Genomic DNA, 12,498 nt, shown 5'->3' with positions numbered 1-12,498 from the left:
TTTGGGGCAATGGAAACTGGGGAGTGGAAGCCACTGAATGGAGCCATGAAAAATGTTGGCGTATTCATTCGTTTCGGCTATGAGTGTCACCATCACATCTATCCCCAGCCACTGTTTTGCACAGGGAGAAATGTTTTGTGCAGAGGAACCATTTAAACTTCCAAGTAATACTTAAATCATTTTATTAATAATTTAGAAGGTTTCATCTTTGTAATAACAAACAAGAATAGTTACAAGAGAACAATGTAAGGAACTAAATTATTTTTCAGCGTGCACGGGAAAACGTGTTGTCGTCAATGTTTATTTGGCCGATTCAGGTTCATGTGCTTTTTGTTTTACGAGCATAAAGATAAATTCACACGCCACCAAACTCGCGAGGATCTACGGATAGAAAGTGCACGGAGCAAAAGGAGCATAGGAGCTGGGCTCAGGTTAGGTCGACCGCCCGGCGATTCGGTCGTCCGATTTATTTATTTATTTATGGTAACAAATTGCAGCGTCAACTTAATCACCGAACTCTATTAGTCTCGGCGGCCATTGTGCAGGATCCAGATCCAACTCATTTCACGGCTTTGTACAAAGTCATTTCTCTTGGCCCGCCCGGCATTTGTATCTGAGTCCGAGAATCTGTGAGTCTGCCGCGGTCTCTGTTCCCCCGAGGCGGCACTCAATAAAACAAGTTTAATTAATTAATCATTATTCTGGCTTGGCATTTCTGCTTAGACTTCTCTGTTTATTCAAGTTATCCGAGTGGTGGGAAGGTAGAGTTTGGATTGCTGTAGTATGGTGTGTGGTGTATGCTGCGTGGTGTGTGGATTGAAGTCGATTGGGATTACAATGCTAAAACTTACGAGTTAGTCTTGAGCAGTTCTCAAGTGTTTTGGCTTTCGCCCTTACATCTCTGGACTCTTACATGGTTCAAGGTTAGTCCGCGATGATTAATCATACTCACTGGCTGCCAACCCCTACTCTACTCTGGTTCTGGTTCTGTTTCTGATTCTGGCTCTGGTTCTGGATCTCGGCTGATGCTAGGTTCTAATTTAAGTACGATTCTTAGTATTGCTCACTGGATACACTGTAGATACACCGCAGATACAGCCGTCCTGCGGCGGCACAACAACAAGAAAACAAACACTAATGCAGCTACTTACGACTAGGAGGATGATAAGTTGCAAGGGCTAGGGATTAGGTTAATCACAACTGGCTGGGAAACTGGAAGTGGCCGACAAGCGCATCTTCTTAACCTAGATGATGGTCCTAAGCGGCCCAGGGTCAATCACATTGCGGAGGAGATTCTACACAGAGAGATGCGATTAGGTCTAAACTAAGCTTAAACGACCTCGATGTTATCTTATCAATTCAAAGAAAAGAATGGAAATAACATTTTTTAAAGACCTAAAGTTATCTTCTTTCTTCGCCGAAATACCTAAGGAAATAATATCCATGCTTAGTAAGGGAACACTACACTAGGCCTTAGGAAATGATTATCATGAATTAGTCTAAAAAATAGCATTTTAGCATTTTGCTAAACATTTGGCACCCCGAGGCGAATACTGATGGTAGTTCTCAGAAAACTTTGCTGATATCGAAAACATAGACTCAACGTGAATATGAAGATTAACTCTGCCATTTCATAAATTTCTTAGTTTACTTTGTAAATTTTTTCTACTTCTAGACAGAGCACAATGTGCCTGCAGTTTTTTCTCTGTGTAGCTGCTTCGGCTAAGTTCTGGAAAATGACTAGCTATGAGAACTCGACGAGGAAGGGGAGGTTCCTATCGTGACTTATCTAGCGATTTACCCTAATGCGTTTGATTGCTTTAAGCTGATGATTGGTCAGTTGCACACGCGCTATTCTGGGGCAGATTTCGTGGGCGTGTGATAAAATAATTGCTTGGTGTTTCGCTTCTAATTGACGAGGACATGGATTTGGACTGTGGACAGTGGACAGTGGCCTGTGGACAGTGGACTGGACATCTTATTTACTCCATGCCATTCGCAGGCGTCTGCTGCTCCTCTTCCTGTGAATCGCCGAGGGAAAGCCTCGACTTGCCCGCTGTCTCCATGGACTTCCAGGTGCCTCCACTGGTGGCCTGCTGCAGGGAAATGCGAGGTATGGACTTGCAGCTGCCCAAGATGGAGGTGCTATCTCCGGGACGGTCCTCTGATTCGGCCAGGGCGCTGAGGCTACAAGTGGGCGGCAGGATGCGGTGTGGAAAGCGTGGCGAACCTCTTACCCGTTCCCTTAGACTGGGCGGCTGCTGCACCACCGAAGGTCTCCGGTTGCTGGGCAATTGGAAGTTCACCTTGGTCTCCAGCAGCTTCACGTACTTTCCACCCAATGTCTGGTCCCCCTGTTCACCACCCGAAATAGTGGGGATGGGCAGGAAATTCGGATCCTTGGTAAGGTGATCCAGGTGTGTACCGCTTTTGGTCAACGAGCCCCTGTGGATGGGCTTTAAGTGGTTACCATTCGGGTGGGAGGACGACTCCGAGGGAATGGAATCCTGATTGGGATTATTGTATATGGCATTGCAGGACGCCGTTTGAGAGGAGGGAATCAGGCGGGTGAACAGACCCATGTGCGACTTGAAGGCCGCCTTCAGACCCTTTTGGTCCGCCAGGCTGGCCGTGGATCCCTTGTTGCTCGAAGTTGTGCGAGAAAATATCCCTCGTAATCGGTTTATCAAGCCCGTCTTAGCCTCCGTGGCCTGCTGATGGGCTAAACGGAGGTTAATCAAGTCCTGTGCGGGCAGGCAGGCCTCTTCTAGTTGCGGCTGCGAGGCGAAGGTCACAGAGCGCCTCATCGGGATCTGCATGTACTCGGCTGAGGGCCAACTGGCCCGGGGAATCACAGGAGGCAGCACGGAGAGCAGGAGATTCGGCAGTATTCCCGAGATGCTTGGTGTTCTGTTTTTACTGGCAGCCGGAGTTTGCGAGATTCCGCTGGTTACCGTCAGTTCCGGCTTCAAGTGACCTCCACCCGTTAAGAGCGAGGTGGACGACGAGGTTGTGGTGGAGGTGGTGGTTAGACCCGACTCGAGGAGCCTCTCCAGCTTTCGAATTTCGGCGTCCAGAGCCTGGATTTCCTTTTTATAGACCCTGTTTTGCACCTCCACCCGGTACTGCAGCTCTCGGCGATCATCCACCACGAATCGGCGTGTGTTGCACTCCATTTTGAGACCCATGCTGTGGATAACTGGGTCGATAATGTCGTCTGAGGGAGAAAGGTTTTTAAAAGATTAAGGGGAAACTTTATAAAGGTCCCAGACAGAACATAGGATTAATGGAAATTAAGAACCAAACCGAATTTTGTAAATAACCATTATATCATTGGTCCTCTGAGCAATACATACTTCTTGCCCAGATGTCGTGGAGTTTTGGGATGAAGAGCAGGCAAAGAGTGGCGGTGGTGCTGGTTAAAATCAGAGCTGTGATTGTGATGAAGGCCAGGGTGACCCGCTCGGAAATCAAGTTGGCCAGAACCACGACAATGGCGCTGGTGATGACCACACTGTAGACCGACACTCCAATGTACTGTGAATCGTTGAGGGCAGGGATCTTCACGTGGCGCGTCTCCCAGGCCATATAGACACCCACCACAAGAAGTAGACCCTTGTAGGCGTACAGGACACTTAACCACGTTTGCGTGTGCTGCGAACGGCAAACCTCAACCTAAAAGAAAAGTATAGAAAAAGACATTCATAGATTGAAAGTGATTAGATTATTAATATTATTTGGATTATTATTTGTTATATATATGTTAATTTTACCTGAGGCTGGTAAACGACACTCCTGTCAGTCGCACTGATCTCGAGCGTCAGGTTGTGAAGATGCCGCTCCATGGGATCGGTGACCACCCAGAGGGTTACGAGCAGCGCGTCCACCAGAAGCAATCCGCCGACCAGCAGGATAAGCTGGATATCCTGCAGCATCTTGTCCTTGAAAACGCTGCCGGTCCGCGTGAATATCCGGTGAACTCTGTAGGTCTTGGCGAACATCGAGCCAAAGGCCAAAGAGAATCCGGCGGAGAGCAGATAGACGCGGGCCTGATGAATAACGGGGAAGTTCAGGTTAGGGAGAAAGTACTGTAGCAGCAGCAAAGTAACACACTAAGTGTCATGTCAGGCAGAGCCAAAGAAAACAAGCCGGCGGCAACAATGGGGGGAAACAAGTCATCAATGGACCACAATTCTCAGAGTGCTGGAGTCTTTGTTGTGCGTTTCAAATTTATGCAAATAAAGGAATATCACAAAAGTTGTAAATTTCCGTGTCATGTGTTTGCATTTCCCTGCCACAATCCCCAACAATAACAAAAACAAAAACAAGCAGGCAACTGGAAAAGCGGAACACCAGAAGAAGTGGTTACAGAAACAGGAACAGAAACAACAGCGGCCAGCAAATTTCCCAGGAGTGGCGTTCGAGGCAGTTGTTAAGGGGAAAAGTGGAAAAGCGGAAAAGCGGAAAAGCGAAGGGCCTGAAGATCGGGATGGAAAGCTCGTCAAACTCGACTTGGCTTCTAGCTTAAAGATGAGCAGTTTTTCAGAGAAAACCAACGGCTATTTATAGCAGGCGCAGTAGAGTGTCTTGAAAATACACACGGGACAATCGATTTTCAGCTTAGATTTATAAACACTTTTGAAATAACATTCATCTGTACTTGCATCAGTGAGTTTTATATTCCGCAGGTTGTTTTATCGCCATCTTCATGTAAATGAAAAGCAACATTTCTCTCAGTGCATAAATAAAGCAAACACATGAGCGCGACTCGAAAGTTGCCAGCCTGAAACTGAAAGTCATATTTGATGAGGACCCCACATGCCTGCTTACACACAGAAGCCCGTCAAAGTCAAACAAAGACGGCTGAGCGGAAAGGCGGAAAGGCGGATAAGGATGCGGATATGGAGAGGAATGGGGATGGGGATGTCGGAGCCGAAGGATAACAACTTACCGTGCAGACCGTAGCGAAGGAGTCCTCCGCCGAGGGCAGCGTCGAGTGGTCCAGACCCAAAAGGATGACTGTGGCGTACACAAAGATGCAGCCCACTGCGGTGATGTTGCTCAGCTTCGGGCTGGAAAGTTTAATTGCTCTGTGGAGAGAGAAGGGGAATGGTCATGGTTATACGCTGAGGCGCCTCAATCCTTTGGAGAAAAAGTGCAGAGTAACCGTGGAGTGCGAAACATATATACTAACGCAGCTAACGATGGCTCGAGAATCCAACTGAAAGGCCAACCAATTACTTCACTTCAAAACCGAAACGAGTTACGTGTATAATGGTTTTAATCGGTTGAGCACTAAAAGCAGTTAGCTCATCATGAAAAATAAAGAAAAAGTCCGCCCAAACTCTCTTTTATATAGCCACTAAATATTTTATAGGCATTTAATGAAAAATAAGAAATTCCAAAAATCAGAGGCCATAAAAAGAGTAAGCCAATGATTTATGTTCCTATCGCCTTACTTGAGCTTCCGAAAATGCAGATTGAACGCCAGGAAGGCGATGGCGAGCGCGATTCCCACGCTGGAGAGGGTGGCGATGGTGTAGAAAGCCAGTGGTGCTATGGTGGCCACCCGCAGCTTGAACACCCGCTTGGCGATGGGCACCTGCCCGCTGTGCCACTTCACCGGCCGGCAGCGGGGACACCGGAAGTCCAGGGCATCCGTGGCCGGATAGTAGAGGGCCACCGGTTCCAGCAGACCGCGCTGGATTTGGTAGAAGGCAGTGGTGCCAACGCGATCTGGGCCGCTGAAGGACACGGGGCCCTACAACAAAACAAAAGGAATACTCGTGATGAACTAGACTGAAGAACCTTAGCTCAAAGTTGAAAGGGGTTGGGATTCAGTTGAGTAGATTCCTTACCGACACTCCCAGGAAGTGGAGCTTGCCCATCTGCTGCAGGAACTCCCAGGCCATGTCGCTGCGGGTGTAATCGAATCCGTCCAGCTTCGACTGCTCCTCGTTTCGCCGCCAGTGCTCCTCGGCGGCTCTCAAGGCCAGGGCGATTGCCCACACGGCGTCGTAGGTTTGCGGCGCGTACTGCGAGATCGCCTCCGGAAAGAGGTGTCCTCCGCTCATGCCCCCCAGGCCTCTCCTCCGCCGCCGGCGGGAATCAGAATGCGGTGCAGCGATACTGATCCTGGAGCCAGAACCGGAGCCAAGTCCATCCTGGCCGTGGAACTGGGCGGATTGCTTGCGCAGCTGGGAGTTGAACATGTGATTGTTCTGCGGAGTGGAAACGCGATTAAACAAGCCTCGAATGCCGCAGGAATACCGCCAGTAATGAGATTGCCTACAGCAGCTACCACTCTTGCCCCAATTTCATGACCAGCACTAAAAGAGCCATAAAAACGCGTCTGCGATGGTGAATGCGAATGCGATGACAGGCCGGACTTATGCGGCTTCCCACTTGGCAATCACCATCGCCATCGCCATCGTTGAAACCATCGCGAAACGCAATCGCAGCCTAGGGATTGTCTAATCAAATAAATCATTTCATTTCGGTCGTCTGTGTGTACAAAAAAGATGGAATAAAAGTCTTGGCAATTCCGGAAAATGTTACTTAAAGCAGCCAAATGTACAAGTGGGTCTTTGAGAGTTGGGTTTCATCAAATTTTATGCATTTCTTCTTACAATTCATCCTAACTTTAGTTCTTACTAATTCTTCAAATTTATTTATTTTCAGTTAAGGTTTTCTTTTTTTTATAACTATGTAGTACTATTTTCTGGCAGTGCGCCTCCTAAACTTACCAGTCCACTGTAGCTCACGTTGTTTCCAACGATGCTGTTGTGCGTTGAGACCACGATGAGGTTCTCGACGGCCAGCTGCAGCTCGTGGTTAGAGCAGGCGGTGCGCTGGTCAGGCCACCATGGGGCACCCATGCTCTCGTGGAGGATCCAGGCGTAGTCCGCCCCGAACATCCGAAGCCTGTAGGCCTCGCACAGGATCTGGGGGGCCAGCTCCTGCGAGAAGCTGCCGATGATGATGCGCGTGTCCGTCTCCTGTGGCGATACGAACGAAACAGAACGGAACGGAACGGCATGTGCCCATTTGTCATTTGTCATCCTTCGATTAGCACCCACCCACACTTAAAGAAAAATGCGTAACAGTCATGCTGGAAGGGGTCTCTGGGCGATGGGGCCTGCTAATGAAAAAATTATCCATGCGGGCTGAACGAACCAAAAACTTGAAGAAACTTAGAGAAAACTTGTTTTCAAACTAAGTAAACTAGGTGCACAGGCAAATAAATTGGTCTATAAAATACGTTTCATTTTTATATTTCTTCATGCAAAAGCTTTTAAAATCAACAGAACACCGTGTTCTCACTATTTTAATTTACCCATATATGAATGTTTATATAATTTAGTTAATTTTAATGTTTGTCTTTTAAACAAATATTCAAAAATATTTACGTTCTACTTTGTCGATATAAAATACAACGAAAATGTGTGTTTAAATCAAGCAACAGTTTCCATTTATTGCTCGTAAGAGGTGCATCTTGAGCTCACCCTGAGTAGCAGCAGCTGCTCCTTGAAGTCGGTGGCCGCAAAGGTGATGGTGGCGGCACAGGATATGTTGGCCGCCTCCAGTTCGGTGACCAGATTGTTCACCGCCAGCGAGTGGACCTCCTCGTTCTGCGAGAAAGTGGTCACTGTGCCCCAGCCGAACTTCCGAATGAAGGCGATGCGCGCCGGATTGTGCGAGGAATCCGGGGCCACGGTCCTGTAGAAGTAGGGGAACTCCCGCCTGTCGCTCAGCGCCGGCGATGTGGAACCGAAGGATACCTTGCGTCGAAGGAAATCGTTAGACTATCTTTATATACTGTACACAGGGTCGCTTGTAATGCAAGACACGCTTCTAGAAATCCAGCCCCCCCCCAGGTCATGTGTCTTCCCAGTTTCCCCACTCATTTAACACACGCGCATCCGAAATGAAACTTCAAAGGCCAAATGCAAATGCTCTAAGTGAATTTGTGGACCTCATAATTTGTGGGCTGTGGAAATGTTTATGGCTCAAAGGTTTATGGGGTGCTGGAATCGGCTGGATTCCGCAGCATTTATGCTAATCGAGCTTCGCACGTGAGTTGATTAGATTTTTGAGAAATTGCCCGATTACGGGGAGTCGGTTGGTTGAACCGGGCGAGCTGGATTATTTGCATTTTAATCAGTCGCAGATGACTCACCTGCACGATGTTCCAGTACGGCACCACCTTCGCCAAACTCTCGGTAACCTCCGAGCAGGCCGATCCCAGCAGCATCACCATCCTCGTCGAGGGCTGTGTGTAGATGGCGTGGAAGAAGCGATCCACTCCCACTCCAGGATCGCACTGAAAGTCGGAGCGGGAAAGTGTGAAGAAATGGAGGAGCAAAGGACACCACATCAGAGATGAGCAATGGAGGGCAGGGCAAATATCAGGGGCAGAGGCCGTTGCTCACTGACTCGTTTCGCCGCAATAAAAAAGCAACATGATGGCGCAATAAACATTTTTAAAATGTCGACTTTGAGAGAACAGGCACAGCCAGAGATGCGGCTCCAGATAAGGTCAATGTGCATATGCATACACTTAAAAATATCTTTCAAAAACCTAGTAAATTAGGTGCTCAGATCATAGAACAGTTATTTTGTATTTGCTATGGTTTAATTTATAAAAAACTAGACGAAAATTTTGTTTCACTATTCTGCGTTTTCTGTTTTTAATATTAAAGGGCTGAGTTAATAGATTGCTGGTAAATGGTTTACATTGTTAGAAATTTTGTGAGCGACTTTGTTTTTCTTCAGTGACTGTGTTTTGTACATTTGCGTGCCCCATCAAAGCAGGCAACGACTCATCGCAATAAAAGCGCGAAAGACGGAAGGTTGATGACATATTTGCCTCTCTTTTAGGGCCGCAGCCACAGACGCAGCTGCTATCCGGTACGTTCTTTTTGTTGCAGATTTTCTTATTAAGTTTTAATGTTGCACGCGCTACTGAATGAAAATTCAATTTCGTAATGGAACAGCGACGCCTAGAAGTGGCGCCCAACGTGGGGCATACGGTTACGCCACCTAGGAATGACATTCTCACCTGAGTATCGTTGGTCACGAGCTCGAGGGTGTAGCCGGGCAGCAGGCGCTTGCGGTTGATGTGCTCCACGGCCATGGTGGCAGCTCCCAGTTCGCTCAGACCATCCGGACGTGGACCCCGCGATGTGGACAGCTCGAAGAGTCCGAGCAGCACGATTTTGCCATGATTGCGCTGCATTTCGGCCGCCGACATGCGGCGCTCGCTTTCGAACACCTGGTTGACCTTCAAGTATCGCTGCCTGGGCGGCAGATTCAGGGGGTGGTGGGCGTGGGAGGCATTGGTGCTGCCAGGCAGATTGCTGTGTGAATTGAGGCGCTGCTGCCGGCGTTTGACTTTCGTCCGTTTGTACTTCCAATCGGAGCGCGGTGGAACCGGAATCCCCCCGGCAGCCACAGTCGATGCCAATTCTCCGGGTGGCGAGCTGGACGGGCTGGATGTGCTAATTGAGGCAGCACCTGGCCTAATTGCCTCGTAGCCCAGGGCCTGCAGCTCGGCTGATGACTCCATGGCAGCCGCTGCCGACGTTGCCCAGGCAAGGGCCAGGACCAGCCTCAGTCCCACGGCCGGCCATGGTCCGTATCTGGTCCTTTGGACCGGTTGAATTATGCGCATCCCGTCGGCAATGGCCAATGGCCCATTAATCACCAAGGCATTTGAATCGTCGGCTATCAGGGGCTGCAGCAACAAACAAACACGAGCCACACAGCACACAGCACAGGACACCGGAATATATATCGCCTTTTTATGCACTCTGCCGACAGGATACGCTTATCGTGTCTCTTCCGACGAGCGGCTCTTCCTTCTGCTCCCTCTGCTCCCTCCTCCTGTATCGGCGTCAATTTTATCGCCTTTTTATTGGCTTCACTTTTGCTCGCATTTTGTATCTTTTTGCACATTCACTGCCAAGCATTCGCCCATAAAAGTATGCAATGCTAAGGAGCTTCTCGATAGGTCCGATTGACACGATTGAGTATCACGGGAAAAAACTACGCGACATTCGCTATTTGCTGTTATCACTTCTCGTAGAAAAAAGTTTATTCTAATTAAGAATTTTTTATATTCGATTAAAAAATTATTTGAATATTTTTGTTGTATTTTTTAAGTGCTGTAGTATGAAAGTAAGCTGTACAAACATTGAATTTTTTATGTGAAAATGAATGGTCATGGAAATACGAAATACCGAAACAAAAGGGCGGCCCGAAACGGCATTTCACACCAATTCGACAGCCAAAAGGATTAAGACGAAGGCTTCGATGAAATGGACACACCCCGCCGCTCTCTTCTCTGCTCATGACTTGCTGGGTGCCTGCCACTTGGCCATTATTTTTTATGCTAATGGCCAAGCATTTTGCGCTTTCATTGCGGGCTTTTGGACAACTTTTTGTCGACTCTCACGCGCCACAGATTTCTGTGGCAAACGCTCTTCTCTGTATGCGCGCGTATGCATAATTGTTTCGAGATTACCAACTTGCAGTCCCTTTGCCGCACTCCCACCCGCCTTTCCACCGCCCTCTTACCCACACCTAAGCCCACTTTATAGACGCTTTCTTTCGCGCTTTCTGCTTTCTTTCTTTTCCACATTTCATACAGCACGCTTTTCGCTGTTCGCCTAAAATAACTTTTTGGCACATTTCGCTTTGTTTTGTCCCCAGCACAGTGGCATGCCCCGAAGGGGGTTCCAAGCCCACTTAACCCCTCTCTGGCACTCCTTAACCCCTGGGTGCACCGCCTACAGTTGACATTTGGCCTCTACTAACCCGTTTGCACAGAGCTACTCGTGCCACTAACAACTCATATTCGTACGTGCACTGGCGAAAAAATGGGGAAAATTCGCAAGCTAATGTTGCCGGTCTATGAGACCTTCTTCTTTTGACACAAGTTGTCTATATAACTAGTTGTCTGGCTTATTTGAACACTTAAGCTGCAACGTATTAGAGGCAACTCAATTTAGAATTATTTTAAATTAAACAAAACACGTGAGTGGTTATTTAATTTAAGCTAGCTTATCAATATAGAAAGCTTTGTTTATAAATCAAGTTATTAAGAGAAGCGATGGCCATATTTCAAACTGAGCTCAATTCCGTGAATTGACAATGACCGAACATAACTATGGCCAACACTTGAACAATCAGAACGAATTAATATATTTCATTGAGCAATTCAAGTTTTCAAGTACAAATGTACATACTTGAGTGCCTTTTATTGTTTTTCAAAAAGTTAATCCTCCCATAAGTGTATGTAATATATAATTATGAAAGCGTACAAAATGGTGCATAGTGACCATTCCTGGCGATTTTTTGCCAGTGCAGTGCACATTTGAGTATATGAATATTTAGCTGCTGCTCTGCTCTAGTCCTTTCTATTATTCTGCCATATTTCACAATTGTTGCCGTGGTATTTAAACCTGCACTTATTTATGGCCATGTGTGTGTCGACCCCCTCAGCCATCGCCCGCTTTAGTTGTTATTTTCATGCTTGACATAAATTATGCAAAATGCTGGCTGCATTTGTAATTCAGATTCCATACTCGCTGTTCGTCGTGTGTAAACTGTAAACTGCAAGTTGCAACTACTGGCAGGCAACTACTGGTGGCAAAAAGGGGAACAAAAAAAGAAAAGCAAGAAGAGCTGATATGGAGTGTGCTGAGCACTTTGCCCATTCAGAGATCCAGAGATGCCATCCGAGATGCGATGTCAGAATGCCTGATGCGATTTGCTATGCAGCCAATACTCAGCTGCAGGCGGATGAGATGGGTGTGGGAAAAATAGCTTTGGGGATTTCCACAGGGATTACCACAGACAATGCAGATCCGCTTTTTCGGGTTCACTTAACTAAAACGAGTATTGTCTCTGCTCAGTCGTGGGAAATTACATTCATAAATATTGCGCATACGACACAGGGCACACACACTGGCACACACACTGGCACTAACACTGACACACAAATGACAATTTATTGGCATATCATACATATTCAAGCCATAATTTCATTTGTTTTATTTAATTTGCCATTTCGGCATCAAATCACGCACCACGACGATGGAGGCTTAAATCTCTCGAGGGTTTTGTATCCGGATTTTACTTCTGCGACTGCGAAGTGCAACCTACGAGCTCCAGACCGCAACTGTTGGCCGCCGTCCAAGTCGCGCTGCTTTTGTCTGCCGACTCGCAGATTGAAATGGCAGCCTCCAAGGAGGCTGGGGTTTCAACTTCCATCATCCACCTTCAACCGGCTTCTCTCTCTCTTCGGCAGCCTGAGGGCGCCTGCGCGGCAGAAAGCGCGCCAAAATTTCATTCATGAAAAAGCGAATCGGAGTTGGGGGCGCTCGGGAACAAGCAACAAGCTGTGGCAATTGAAAACTGGCTGGGAAAGCTGGGAAAGTTTATATTATGTAAATTAATGCCCAACATGAAACTAAATAATTTGCAACCGTTATA

At 47.4% G+C, this 12,498-nt stretch overlaps 1 protein-coding gene across 4 annotated transcripts; it reads right to left on the bottom strand.

Moving 5' to 3' along the window:
- Positions 1-277: 277 nt before the first annotated feature.
- LOC120458152 (gamma-aminobutyric acid type B receptor subunit 2) lies at positions 278-12,278 on the bottom strand. Of its 4 annotated transcripts, none has more exons than XM_039645699.2 (11): positions 11,855-12,278; positions 9,062-10,100; positions 8,180-8,323; positions 7,506-7,781; positions 6,747-6,998; positions 5,859-6,221; positions 5,460-5,761; positions 4,952-5,090; positions 3,774-4,049; positions 3,357-3,675; positions 278-3,217 (listed from the first exon to the last, which is right to left on the bottom strand). In XM_039645699.2, exons 2-11 carry the CDS (start codon positions 9,671-9,673, stop codon positions 1,983-1,985), a joined length of 3,918 nt encoding a protein of 1,305 aa, XP_039501633.1. In that variant the 5' UTR covers positions 9,674-10,100; positions 11,855-12,278; the 3' UTR covers positions 278-1,982. The 4 variants fall into 4 exon arrangements, with proteins under 4 accessions (XP_039501633.1, XP_039501635.1, XP_039501634.1 ...); XM_039645701.2 differs by having other exon boundaries at positions 9,062-10,077; XM_039645700.2 differs by having other exon boundaries at positions 12,093-12,278.
- Between the last annotated feature and the right edge of the window lie 220 nt (positions 12,279-12,498).

This window comes from Drosophila santomea, chromosome 2L (assembly GCF_016746245.2).
Source record: "Drosophila santomea strain STO CAGO 1482 chromosome 2L, Prin_Dsan_1.1, whole genome shotgun sequence".
Classification (NCBI taxonomy): domain Eukaryota; kingdom Metazoa; phylum Arthropoda; class Insecta; order Diptera; family Drosophilidae; genus Drosophila; species Drosophila santomea.
This window is presented reverse-complemented; position numbering and strand designations above follow the sequence as displayed.

What these genes read in the sequence shown, in the direction of transcription:
- LOC120458152 (XM_039645699.2), bottom strand. Translation starts at nt 9,673, where the DNA reads ATGCGCATAATTCAACCGGTCCAAAGGACCAGATACGGACCATGGCCG. An exon ending in TCGTGACCAACGATACTCAG is followed by an intron (nt 8,324 to 9,061) that starts GTGAGAATGTCA and finishes TCCGACTTTCAG; the next exon opens with TGCGATCCTGGAGTGGGAGT. An exon ending in CCACGACATCTGGGCAAGAA is followed by an intron (nt 3,218 to 3,356) that starts GTATGTATTGCT and finishes TTTCTCCCTCAG; the next exon opens with ACGACATTATCGACCCAGTT.